A 12,461-nucleotide genomic window follows, 5' to 3' on the forward strand; every position below is an offset into this window, starting at 1 on the left:
TCAGCGATGTGATTGGGCCTCCCAAAGGTCATCATGCCTTCAATCCTCTTGCAGCACAGGTAGGTAGGTCTACACAGTAGAGCTCCTTCCAGCTCCTTCCTTCGCATTGGCGACTGCCGCGAGCGGTCGGTGGCTCCACACTCTCTGTCTCCACCATCGTGCGCTGAATATTCCACTGATTGAAACGTCCTGAACGCGGAATGTTGGTCCGCGTGCAAATCACCGTCAGCCTACGGTAATCGAATCCACATGGCCGAGCCCAACTCGCCGCACTACGTCGACATGGACTTCACGCCGTCGATCGCGGATGCGCTGATCCGCGACAAACTTCCGTCGTTTAAGTGAACATTCCCGTGCCCGTCCGGTACTGCAGGTGCGATGGATGTTGATGGAAAAGATGCGTGGGACGAAGCTGGATGCGGCAATGGGAAGCAGCCAACGAAGATGAGCGAGCTTCCATCGCCGCCAAGTCGAGACAATCCATGCTGATTTGCAGAGCCACCACTTCGATCGCATTAGAGGCTGGGTGTTTGACCCTGCGGACAACTCGACGCCAGTGATTGGGCCGTTCTTCGATGGGGGCGGGCTCTATTCAACTCGGAGCGCGAGTCGCTGCAATTTAAATTCGACAGCCAGATCCACAAGGCCGTGTTGAATCCAGCTTTAGAACCGGTGCGGGAACTCATCCCCGAAGCCACCGCGGCCGTCGCAGCCTACTTGCGGTCAATGTCGACGTGTCCGGTGGTGCTCTTCCATGGCGACTTTGCGTTTCGCAACATGCTTGTGGACAACGGAGAAGTTGTGGGCATTTTGGACTGGGAATGGTGCGGCACCATGCCACTGTGGAAGGAATGGGGCGACGTCTCGTTCGGAGACCGCCACGTGTACGAGTACGTGCCGTCGTTTAAGTACAGTACTCCAATTCAACACGTGGCAGCACTTGGTGAACATGCTGGAAGCGTTTTCCCGTGGCAAATGGGATGCTGGCTCAAAAAAGGTGCTCAGTATACAAACGAGGCTGAGCAATCGTTACGAGACTGCTGCTGTCCACGACGTCGACGGTACACCCCATCCCTGAAGAAAGGGGCAAGAAGGGCAGCTCCTCAGTGACGACAGCTCATGCATGCTCTGCAGCATGTGCGTGATTTCAGCGGATCTATCTGTCATGTCGTTGGGGCGTTCGTTGGCATTCTTTAGAGGGTGCCTGATGTGAGAAAGTGGGTTCATTGTCACATCAATCCCTAGTATGCGTTGAAATTGCATTTATTTGACATAAAAAAGTGTCGAAACGTACCCTTGCTGTATAAATGAAATGTATCTTTCTCATTAAATTTTTCCATACATATATAAAGCTTAATGATACCTACAAACTGGTGAGATTGGCCCTTGACATACGCCATTGATACGCGGAACTGGGTTGCCATGTTGCCATGTTGCCATGTTGCCATTTTCGAATATCTCCATCGCTGACATGACCCAGCGCCTCGCCCAAGCCCTCCGCAACGTCTCGTTCAACCAGACGATGCTCCGTGTCAAGGACCCCAAGAAGAGTGTGGCGTTTTACGAGCGCCACTTCCAGCTGACGTTGGCGCACCAGTCGCACTTCCCCGACTTTAGTCTGTACTTCCTGGTGTCACTGCCAACGTCGACCCTGCCCGACAACCTCAAGAACGCAAAGTACATCAACGACGGCGAGTACGGCGTCTTGTTGGAGCTCACGCACAACCATGGCACGGAGTCTAACCCGTCGTTCCGGTACCATCCTGGCAACACGGCGCCTCTTGGGTTTGGTCAACTCGGGTTTGCGGTGCCCGCCGGCGCGTTGCCCGCAACCAAGTCGTCGTTGGAAGCGCAGGGGCATGATGTGGACGCGTTCGACACGACTTTGCTCACCCACGACCCCGATGGCTACGAAATCCAAGTGACCGAACGCTCCAGCAGCAACCGCGTCGACGCGGTGTCATTTCACCACACGACGCTGCGTGTGAAGGACGCCAAGGCGAGTTTGGAATTTTACCAGACGATCGCCGGGTTCTCGCTCCTCAACACCCAGCGGAACGAGAAGGAAAAGTACACGTCATACTTCTTGGGCACGACCACCACGGACGCGTTGTCAGACGAGGACCTGCGTAATCAACTGGGGACGGTGCTGGAGCTGCGTCATTTCGACGGCACTGAGTTGTTGGGCGACGATTTCAAGTACAGCCACGGCAACGCGGATCCCCATCGGGGCTTTGGGCACGTGGCCATCATGGTCGAGGACGTGTACGAGTCGAGCGCAGTGTGGGAAGAGCTAGGCATCAAGTTCCAAAAGAAACCCGACGCCGGACGCATCAAGGGCCTGGCGTTCATCTTGGACCCTGATGGGTAAGTGTATCGTGATGTACGAGGAGATGATTTATCGATGAATGCATCTGTAGGTACTGGGTCGAAGTTCTTGGCCGAGGTGCTCACGTGGAAGGGATGTAAAAAGTCTGGCTCGTCATGAGTGTGTGTCGACTGAAAATACAGTAATATACAGTACCGTGGTAATTTGACCAACAACAATGCAATGGAACGCCATCAAAAATGCTAAAACTGGAATTAAGAGTGTACGTATTGGACGTCTACCGGTAGAGTGTGGGGAGGGATGCATGGGGCACAACGTGATGACGAGTCTTCTTCAGTCACATGTATCTCAATCTTCTGGAATCAAGTGCATATTACTACGTACTACGGTACTATAATATTAAAATTTGAAGTACTACGTAGTAGTATTTACTTACTCTAGTACTACTACATATCAATAGTAGAGTATGTATTGTTTGTGACGGATCGTGGAAAATTGAGAAATCAAGTGGAAGTTTTCGAGTGAATTCATGGTTCTGATGACACATACAAGACGGTTGACACATGTGAAACTATGCGAGTGAAGGTGGGTGGCGACAACAAATCCGTCGTAACCACCCAAGCAAGTCAGTCCTCAATAATCAATCTCGTATGAGTTCCGTCGGTTCGTTCATTCGGCCAAAGTCGTAGAAAGAGCTCAAAAGGCGCCTGACTCGAGTCCAGTGAACATGCAGACAGTTTTAGACTAGTGGCCGAGGTAACTACACTGTAGTAGTGGGTAGGTAGGTGCATATCGATCAAAGTGTACCGCCGCTGGATGTGGCCATCGATGACAACTCCACAGTGTTAACGTTACAGTACTGAATTTTCCAGGTTGCACGAAGCCGACTTGCGCGTCATGGGAGTTGCCTTCGCAGCACATTGTTACACATGGGAGAAGTAACATGTTATAACAATTGTTATAACCCAACCGCGACCACGATTAAACGTACGGGAAATCATAACACAATGTTATAAATACCATATGGCAAGCATTTCCAGTGACGATCAGACGACATCACTACAAAACCCACCACCAACACTACCCACCAGTCCATCTATGTACATGGAGCAGCGCTTAGTTCCTGGCATGCCGATGGCAGCATTGACAGGACACGAAGGTCTAGAGCACCACAAGGCCTGGATCATGCTTCCAACTCCATGGCCTTAAGGCAGTGTACCGTAGATATAGCTTCAGCGACCCTGCGGCATCCAAGGTGGTCTACTCCGTCGTCAACCGATCGTACCACATGTTCGTAATGAGAAACGAGTGCGAGGACCACTATGTACTTCCTCGACATCCTTCCTCGACATCCCTACACACAACACTCAGTTTCTTGGCCACCACGAGTGGCTGGTTGGTCATTTTAGAAATTCCCACCACAGCCCAATATGGCCGACAAGTGCTTTTTCAACGGATGCGCCAATGAATGCGCCATGGGGACGTGGAAGTGCGAGTTCCACAAGAACCGCGTGCGCTGCCGCGGCGACGACTGCAGGAACCAAGTGTACGCGAGGTACCTGTGTGTCCGACATGGAGGCAAGAAGAAGTGCCAGTACCCCAACTGCACAGGCAACGCCCGCGTTGGCACGTACTGCTGCCGTCACGGCGCTACGAGCAAGAAGAAGCATTGCATGATGGACGGGTGCACAAAAGTCGCTCATGCGCGGCGACTCTGCGTGGGACACGGCGGCGGTCGGCTGTGCAAGGTCGAAGGATGCACAGCACATGCTCGCCATGCCGGGTGCTGTCGAAAGCACGGTCGAGACATTGCACTGGACACATCGCCTGTGGGGGTTCCGATGGTCAAAGAAGAGATCCTGCCGCTTCCATTGCTTAGTCTATACGACGACGACACGACACCATTGAAGAGCCTCATGGATCAACCATTTAATTACACGATGGGACTGGGTGACTTCTCCCCCATCGACGTCCTGGACTTCGACATTGCGCACGCGGATTTGGACGGATTGTTCGACAGCGCCGTGTTTGATTGCCAGTGGTATTTGTAGAAAAGAATGCGGTGTAGTATAGAAAGATTGAGATAATATTATTAAAATATGTAGATTATAAAACAGGAAGGATGGAAGGTTCCTTGGAGGAGGATGCAAGAACCAAGTGAGGCAACGTGGGATGACGAAGGTGGACGGCATCGCATATGCACAGTCCTGCTTTGAGGAGACAGTCGACGGACTCCCGTAAACTGGGCGTCCATAAACTGGGCATTCGGGGATGGCTGTACCAGCGGCATTTGCATTCATGCGGGGCGTCGCATACCTCACGGCAACGTTCGTTGCCGTTGCATCGTTGTCGTCTGTAAAGCGTGCTACCATCGAGCCAAACAAATTTATACAGATGAATCACACAGCGGATGAAGCCTCATCAACGCATCCCCCGACGACCATCACCGTCCCTGTTCAAGGTGACGATGATCAACCATTTGACCAAGACAAGTACCTCGAAGATCTCGGGTTTCCATCCGAGGAAGAGCTGGACATGCTCTTTCATGACGCCATGACCGCGGAAGAGGAGGCCAATGTTGAAACGCCCCCACCAGTGCTTATCGTCCAAGCTGTGGGAAACACCAGTGCGATAACTTCCATCTCGCTCGTTGCAATCACAATAGTCGGGTTGCTGTGGATCAGTTGACCGCTTAATCATCAACAACGATGCCGTTTACTCAATCATATACATATGCACATCGCTTGGCTTTCTCCCTACCTGTAAGCTAATTCAACGGTTCCATCGGTGCCGCGGAAGCGTCTAACGCACGATGGACATCCAAGGAGTCAATCCATCATAGCATACGCTCTCGGGAATGATCCCCTGCATCCTATGTCCACGGTGTCCTCCTCCGACGTCGGCGACGATGGCGTCGAGATTTTGGCGCGCGATCTTGAAAGTGCGAAATTGCAAAATGTAGCCCTGTGATTGGCTGAAACTTTATCAGGTCTGAGGGTTAGTATCCGCCCGCGCACCGCCATTATAAATTTGGCTCCCACGTCAAAGCGCAGCCGGGACATCGAGAGTCGCCGCCGCTTCCTGCCGCTTTCCAATCTAGACGCATCTTCGTTTGTACAAGGCAAATGGCATCGGAGACCTCAGTACGTGTGTGTGTCCGTGTCCGTCCGTTGATCCCGAAGGAACGACTGGAAGATGAACACCTTGCAGTCGAGACGTTCGACAGTCAAATCAAGGTCGCGAGTCAAACGTTCACGTTTGACCATGTATTTGGTCTCGACTCTGGCCAAGAAGACATCTGGCCCTGTGTGACACCGTTGGTGGACTCGGTGTTTGAGGGGTACAACGCGACCATCTTTGCGTACGGCCAGACAGGCAGTGGCAAAACGTTCACAATGGGGAGCGGGAACAGTGCGTTTGTGAGCAATCCGGACGAGCGGGGCATCATTCCTCGCGTGCTCCAGGAGATGTTTGCTCGCATTGCTGCCAAGACGGCCGACGGTCGAGGGTACCGAACGGAGCTCAAGTTGCGTTTTCTCGAGATCTACGGCGAAGAAATCCGTGATTTGTTGTCTCAGTTTGGCAACGGGACGTTGGACACGTCGTCCAAGGTTAACTTGAAGGAGATTCAGAACGGGCAAGTCCAGGTCCAAGGCGCGCGGGAGGAGGACGTGCATTCTGCCGACGAGTGCATTCGTTTGCTGGACAAGGGAACGTACTGTCGGACGACGGGGGCGACGGAAATGAACAGCGAGTCGAGTCGATCGCATGCGATCTTGACGTTGACCATGGTGCAGTACATCCCGTACGACACGCTCGTGGCGAAGGACGGCGACGAGAACGCGGCGCCCGAGTACGACGTGCGCTGCTGCTATTTTAACTTTGTCGATTTGGCCGGGTCGGAAAAGCAGAAAATGACCAAGGCGGAAGGGCAGCGACTGAAGGAGGGCATTGACATCAACAAGGGGCTATTCGTGCTCGGGTGTGTCATCAACGCCCTCGGCGACGACACGAAGCGCGGCCGCGTGCATGTCCCCTATCGAGACTCCAAGTTGACGCGCATGCTGCAAGATTCCCTCGGTACAACATTATTGTCTCTCAAACTTTGGACTTTTGTGCGGATATTCGTCAAATCCATCGAGTGTTTGTATTGTCGTTTTACCCATAATTTGGACTTTTTGAGATAATTCGCCAAATCTATCGATCGATTTGTGAAATCGTCACACTAAGTTCAGTCATCACACTAATTCGATGTTGAATTGGCCGAAGAAAGTATTTGATTGGCGATTTGCGTTCTGGGTTTTGATTGGTCGATCGATTGTCTGTCGATTCGGTGCTTGCTGCTCATTCAATAGAGCCGTAATCGACTTGACAATACTGAATGTTGTATGGAAAGGGTAATCATCACACTAATTAAAGGCATACACTACATGGTTGATTTCCATCAATCGGATAGGCTCGAGATGCTTCAGTTGTTCATGTGGTTGTGTGTCGATTCGATTTCGATACATTCTCCAAGTCGTTTCCGTTTATACACGTAACAGTCAGTATTGTCGACTATAATGCATTGTAGGGGGCAACAGCCGGACGCTGATGGTGTGCTGCGTGAGTCCGGCGGGAAAGAACGTGGCTGAAACCAAAAGCTCGTTGAGTTATGCGAATCGCGCGCGCAACATTCAAAACAAAGCCGTGGTGAATCGCGACGAGCAGTCGAGCATCGTGGCCGAGCTGCGGCAGCAGATCCAGTCGCTCGAAGGCGAATTGTTTGCGTTTCGCCACCCCGGCGCCGACATGTCCGACCCGCAGGTCCAAGCGGCGGTCGCGACGTCCGACTGGCGCCTCGACAGCTTCAGCTCCCTGCGCCGTCGCACGGAAGGCGCCGAGTCTGAAGTCATGCGGCTAACGGGTGAATTGAAGCGATGGCGCACCGAAATGGACGCGATGAAGGAGGAATTGCTGGCGACGCAGGCCCAACGAGACTACTTTCGCCTGTGCGGCGAAGAGCTCAAGCAGCAGCATGGTGGTGGCGTCGCCGGATCGGCGGAAATGGGCGTGATCCAAGAGCATCTTCGCACGATCCAGGACCTCCAGGACCGGCTGCGGCAGGCCGAGACGGACCGCGACAAGGCGCACGCGCACAGCGCGTCGTCGGGAACGTTGGACTTTGCCTCGTTCGGACTCTTTTCCGCCGACGCTGTGCAGGACGAGCAGCGCTTGATCGAAAAAGCCGAGCAAGAAATCAAACGCGAAAACGAGTTGCTCAAGCAGTTGCAGAGCAACGCCGTCGCGATGCCCCCGCCCGCACCTGCCTCAACCAGTCGCACCACAGGCACCGTGCCGTCAATGGCATTGTCGTCGGCAGGACCATCCGCCGCCGACGACGACGAACCCGTGGGAGACGACATGGACGATACCGTTGACCCACCAGATGAAGACGACACGCTCGAGGCATCGGCAGAAGCGAGCTCGGAAATGGCCGAACTGCAGCGAGAGTTCCAGCAACGCCAGCAAGTGCTCGGGGCCACCGTGCAGGACTTGTCCAACAACATCTCGTTGAAAGAGCAAATGCTCCAGACGTTGCGGAGAAACGCCGAGGGGTATGAGCGCATGCGCGGGGTGTTTGAGGCGCGCGTGATTGAAATGGCCGACAAGGAGCGCAGTTACATGGCGGAGCGGGATCAACTCACGGCCGAGCTCGACAAGATGCAGCACCAGACGAGCGACCCGCGGTACCAGCGGCTGTCGTCCGAGCTGCAGAACAAGGACGGCGAGCTCGGCGCGCTGCGCAAAAAGCAGGCCGAGATGAAGCGCTTCGAGACGATCAAGCAAAAGAGCGATGTCCAGCTGCGCGTCCTCACAAACGAAATCACGGCAATGAAGAAGCAAAAGGTCGACTTGCTGAAAAAGATGCAGGGCGACCGGAAAAAGTACGAACTCGAGGCGAGCGAACGCAAGCGCGAGATCCTCACGTTGAAGCGCGCGCACCTCAAGGACAAGCAGCAGATTCTCAAGCTGGGGAGTGAAAAGAACGCCCAGGAGCGCGTGCTCAAGCGGCGCGTGGAGGAAGTCGCGGCGGCCAACCGGCGGCTCAAGCAGCAGCAGCTGTTGCTGTCAGCGAACGCCAAGAAGAAGCCGTTGAAACGGTTCAAGTCCAAGGACGAGGAATGGCTCGCGGATCAAATCCAAAAGCTGTCGGACAAGCAAAAAAAGTCCGAGCTGCTGGAAAAGGAGCTCGACAAGCGGGAGAAGATTGTGCAGCAGATGGAGCGGCTGCACGGCATGCGCTCAAAGTTGCAAAGCGAGTTGAAGGCATCCATGGACGAGCGCAACGGGTCCAACATCCGCGACATTTTGATCTCCCCGTTCAAGCAACACCTTGAAGCAAGTACCAGCCAGCAGACAGCAACAACAGCAGCCCTGAGCAAGGACGAAGAAGCCATGCTGGCCGAGCTCGAAGATCGCATCGAAGCGTGCCAGACGCAGCTCGAGTACAAGAACGAGCGCATTTCCGAAATGACGACAGGTCAAGGTGATAACGACCAAGGCGACCCGATGGTCAAAGTCGAAAACTCGTCGCTGCCCGAAGCCCGCACGCTGCTCAAGTTGCTGTTCAAGATGGCGGTGGAGGTGAAGAGCCAGGAACAGTCCAAGGAAGCCGAGCTGGAGCGGGCGGCGCTGCGGGTGGACGACCTGCAAAAGCATCTGCGCATGGAGCGCGAACGCAACAGCGTCATGCGCCAGACGTACGAGGAGAAGCTGCAGAAGATGATTGCCGACGCCATGACCGAGCCGGACGACGGCCTGAAGCTGGTTCGTAGCGCCGTGGAAGAACGCAATGCGATACTGCGCAAACGATGCGAAGAGCTCGAACTGCACCAATTGGACTGGCAGAGGCAGACCCAACAACTCGTGCAACGCAACGCCAAGTACCAGCAGAGCATGGGAACGTGCCGCGAACGCATCAAGTGGCTCGAGACGCAACTGAACGCGACCAAGCGCGGCGACGCGGGCAACGACGAAGCCGACGACGAAGACCATCCCGTGATGGACGACGGAGACGACGAGTTGTTTGGGGACACGATGAGCGTCGGCAGCGCCAGTTCCGACTCGACGGTCCTCACGACCACCCACGGCCCAAGCAGCACCAATGGAGGCGCGGACGGAAGTACGTCGTCAATCTTCAACCGCCTGGCCAACCCAAACAACTTTACGGGCATCCACCGCCACCGCCTTCAAGAAAACGCCATGATCAAGCGCGAAGAAATCAAGTCCAAAGGCCAACAGCTCCGCTCGAGACGGTACCGCTATCTCTCTCTCATATTGTTGCATTGTCTTCGCCAAAATGTGGATTTGCGAACTCCGTCGCTCGATTGTTTGGACTGAAACTTACTTTGTATGGAAGCATATCGTCCCTTCTTTGATGGATACTATTTGATTGGCCAGTTGATGGGTTTTCTGGGGGTTTTGATTGGTCAAGAAAGATTTCGAATGGGAAGATTTGTCTAATACATGTATGGTGTAGATTAAAAGACCGCAACGTCCAAGCCGCGCCGTTGTCGTCGTCGAAATTGCGCCAACCGAACGCGAGCTTTCAGTCCCCTCGCGCCCGCACGCCACGGCCCCGCACCGCGTCCGAGGACTTTGGCACTTACCCTCGTAGCTCTGCCGTGTTGGATGTGCTGGCTACGATGAAGCGGGTACATCTATGACGCGTATTTGTAAAAGTGTACGTGGGTCATCCATATGTATAGGGCAATGAAGGGGATGGTGGTCTGGACGAGTTGGAGTTGGATGAAGGCGACCACTCGGACACAATGTCCGAAGGCGGGTACGGCATGGACTCGTCGCCGCGCGGGGGGTTCCGGGGCAAGAAGGAGGTCGACACCATGTCGGAGGGGTCGCCGCGGGCGTCGTCGGGGGGTCGTAAGAAGGATGTGTTTTCGAGGCTGAATGGCCAGTACACGGCGTCGGCGCAGTCGAAACGTCAAGTACACACCGGCTTGCTGTAATACGGTTATAGCTTGTGTTGACATTGGATTTGTGTATGCCTCGGGTAGTCGTACTTGGGGGGAAGCGACAAACGACCAAATCGGGACAAGCATGACGACAGCCCCGTGCCGGACGAGGGCTCGCGCATGATGCCATCGGCCGCAGCGGGGACGAAGGTGGACCCTCTCACGGGTCAGGAGCGCTTTGTGGTGCAAGTCATGAACGACCTCAGCATCAAGACAACCAACATAGACTCGAGATAGGAATACTATGGACATGTATGTAGTAGTCAAGGCAGCTAGCTCGGTATGGCGTCGTGACGTCGGCATTGCAAACTTGGCTTGGAACATGCACATTTGCAGTGGTCGAGAGCATCCACGACCCTTTTTGTGCTTGTATTTGAGATTCTTAGAAAAAAATATATGAAATTCAGTAGGCATTCGTAGTTGTTTTCCTCACAGTCAGTGAATTCGATTCTGCCACTACTAGTATTGTAACCTTGATTTGCAACGGTTACACAATTATTTAAAATGGTCAAATCCGATACAGAACTTAAGTGTAACAGAATGCTTCATTAAAATATATATATCAATATTTTTAATAAAATAGAAAGGTCTCGACCACGTTACTGGTACTGTACTATTAATAGTAGGAGGGAATTCATTATTGTATGAACGGTGGCAATCGTGGTTCCATGGCAAGATAGGCACGTGGCACTTCACCGAACGCGTCCTCGGATAGCGTGGTAGTCGCAATCGAACAGCAGGGGCTCTTGAAAGGAAGACAGTCAATGTCACGCGTGCTGTCTATAAGAAGATGTTGATCGACCAAGTGATTCCTGCTATCAAAGCAATGTGGCCTGGTATTGTGACCAGGGATGAACAGAAATATACTCGATGTGAATTATTATTTTATTTTTGAGAAAAATATATTTATTCTCCTTTATACCAAATCGAATTATCTATTCACAAAACCTAAATAATTCCCGATCAGGTGTGATTTGAAATGTCATTGCTTTCGTGGTGAACAATTGGTAGATACGAACCATATTCAGATGTTAAACTACCAATAGGAATTCACTAATTGAATTTGTCAACTTAAAAAAGTTGAAATTCAATGAATTCCAGGAACCAGGATTTGAAGGAACGCGTAGGCATGGCATCATATCTCAATTTGATGCCAACCCCACGCATTCCTCGCTCCGACGCCAACCGCCTCAAGGGCAAGCAGCTGGCCCTTGCCTTCTTCACTCAGAAGGCCCCTGGCAGTTCTACGTGGGTGTGTCGCTGTGGTAAAGAACGCATCCAAAATGGTTCCGGGTACACCAACATGTGCTCCCATATAACGCAATGCCACCCCGAGCACCTTGAACTCTATGCTGGTGGAGAGCACAACGAGCTCATTCTGCGCTACGCTACGATCCCAAAAAAGTCGAAAACGATTTTTGATTGGCTGAAATGGGTCACCGAATTGCTCCTGCCGTTCAGCTTTGTTGCCAATCAAATCGTTCGCCGTTACACGAATTTGGACCCAATATCTCGCACGACTTTTATGAAATATTTGGGACTGTGCACCTCGGTGGTTGAACAAAATATTCGGGAGAAGTTGCCCGACGCATTTGCCCTGGTGTTTGATGGCTGGTCCCATGGCTCTACGCACTACGTTGCCGTCTTTGCCACGTTTCCATCGGACCACAAACTGGGTTACTCCAAGATCCTGTTATCTTTTGCTCCAATGAACGACGAGACAAAACTTACGGCAGACGAGCATATTGCTTACGTTGAGTTTATTTTGACCACGTTCGGAAAAGACTGGTCCAATGTCATCGCTCTGATTGGTGCTCTCATGCTAACTGCTCGTGAAGATCGTCAAGCGGATGAGTTGCTGAATTCGTTAACTGACTTGGACTCGGTTACACTACTGCTGCAACGGGAAAACCTCTATCTCGACGAAGTGCGAAGTGTGTTTGATGTTGTATTGGACGAACATCCTGCAATGGCCAATCGAATTGTCCCAAATGCAAGAACTGTGCAAGATCTGGATTTTGAAAATTGCATTGTCAAAATTTTGGAAGGTCGTGAATTCGACCTTACGCCACAAGAACGTGCAAGTGCTGTGAGTTTGCTCAAGAGGTCCGCCACCA

General features: G+C 52.7%; 6 protein-coding genes across 11 annotated transcripts in view; all 6 read left to right on the forward strand.

Moving 5' to 3' along the window:
- Positions 1-37: 37 nt before the first annotated feature.
- H257_10806 (hypothetical protein) lies at positions 38-1,285 on the forward strand. The gene has a single exon (XM_009837470.1). The coding sequence runs from the start codon at positions 727-729 to the stop codon at positions 1,108-1,110; it is 384 nt and encodes a 127-aa protein (XP_009835772.1). The 5' UTR covers positions 38-726; the 3' UTR covers positions 1,111-1,285.
- A 47-nt stretch (positions 1,286-1,332) lies between these two features.
- H257_10807 (lactoylglutathione lyase) lies at positions 1,333-2,582 on the forward strand. The gene is made up of 2 exons (XM_009837471.1): positions 1,333-2,367; positions 2,421-2,582. The coding sequence occupies exons 1-2, from the start codon at positions 1,439-1,441 to the stop codon at positions 2,467-2,469; spliced, it is 978 nt and encodes a 325-aa protein (XP_009835773.1). The 5' UTR covers positions 1,333-1,438; the 3' UTR covers positions 2,470-2,582.
- A 1,098-nt stretch (positions 2,583-3,680) lies between these two features.
- On the forward strand, positions 3,681-4,451 carry H257_10808 (hypothetical protein). Its single transcript, XM_009837472.1, has one exon. The coding sequence runs from the start codon at positions 3,760-3,762 to the stop codon at positions 4,378-4,380; it is 621 nt and encodes a 206-aa protein (XP_009835774.1). The 5' UTR covers positions 3,681-3,759; the 3' UTR covers positions 4,381-4,451.
- Positions 4,415-5,052, forward strand: H257_10809 (hypothetical protein). Its single transcript, XM_009837473.1, has one exon. It carries the CDS (start codon positions 4,601-4,603, stop codon positions 5,015-5,017), a length of 417 nt encoding a protein of 138 aa, XP_009835775.1. The 5' UTR covers positions 4,415-4,600; the 3' UTR covers positions 5,018-5,052.
- Positions 5,053-5,365: 313 nt separating this feature from the next.
- On the forward strand, positions 5,366-10,776 carry H257_10810 (hypothetical protein). 6 transcript variants are annotated; one of them, XM_009837474.1, is made up of 5 exons: positions 5,366-6,409; positions 6,903-9,627; positions 9,852-10,026; positions 10,081-10,317; positions 10,387-10,776. In XM_009837474.1, the coding sequence occupies exons 1-5, from the start codon at positions 5,455-5,457 to the stop codon at positions 10,579-10,581; spliced, it is 4,287 nt and encodes a 1,428-aa protein (XP_009835776.1). In that variant the 5' UTR covers positions 5,366-5,454; the 3' UTR covers positions 10,582-10,776. The 6 variants fall into 6 exon arrangements, with proteins under 6 accessions (XP_009835776.1, XP_009835779.1, XP_009835777.1 ...); XM_009837477.1 differs by having other exon boundaries at positions 9,852-10,317; XM_009837475.1 differs by having other exon boundaries at positions 10,081-10,776.
- Positions 10,777-11,473: 697 nt separating this feature from the next.
- H257_10811 (hypothetical protein) overlaps positions 11,474-12,461 on the forward strand; it is a gene marked incomplete at both ends in the record, with an annotated part of 2,113 nt that continues 1,125 nt past the window's right edge. The window contains one exon of the mRNA XM_009837480.1: positions 11,474-12,020. Coding sequence (XP_009835782.1) covers positions 11,474-12,020 — 547 coding nt within the window. The remainder of the gene's footprint in view (positions 12,021-12,461) is intronic.

Source organism: Aphanomyces astaci (genome assembly GCF_000520075.1).
Source record: "Aphanomyces astaci strain APO3 unplaced genomic scaffold supercont1.30, whole genome shotgun sequence".
Lineage (NCBI taxonomy): Eukaryota > Oomycota > Saprolegniomycetes > Saprolegniales > Verrucalvaceae > Aphanomyces > Aphanomyces astaci.

Coding starts and splice junctions, on each gene's coding strand:
- H257_10807 (XM_009837471.1), top strand. CDS start 1,439: ATGTTGCCATTTTCGAATATCTCCATCGCTGACATGACCCAGCGCCTC. Junction 2,368..2,420: donor TTCATCTTGGACCCTGATGG/GTAAGTGTATCG, acceptor ATGCATCTGTAG/GTACTGGGTCGAAGTTCTTG.
- H257_10806 (XM_009837470.1), top strand. CDS start 727: ATGTCGACGTGTCCGGTGGTGCTCTTCCATGGCGACTTTGCGTTTCGC.
- H257_10809 (XM_009837473.1), top strand. CDS start 4,601: ATGGCTGTACCAGCGGCATTTGCATTCATGCGGGGCGTCGCATACCTC.
- H257_10810 (XM_009837474.1), top strand. CDS start 5,455: ATGGCATCGGAGACCTCAGTACGTGTGTGTGTCCGTGTCCGTCCGTTG. Junction 6,410..6,902: donor CATGCTGCAAGATTCCCTCG/GTACAACATTAT, acceptor AATGCATTGTAG/GGGGCAACAGCCGGACGCTG. Junction 10,318..10,386: donor CGGCGCAGTCGAAACGTCAA/GTACACACCGGC, acceptor TGCCTCGGGTAG/TCGTACTTGGGGGGAAGCGA.
- H257_10808 (XM_009837472.1), top strand. CDS start 3,760: ATGGCCGACAAGTGCTTTTTCAACGGATGCGCCAATGAATGCGCCATG.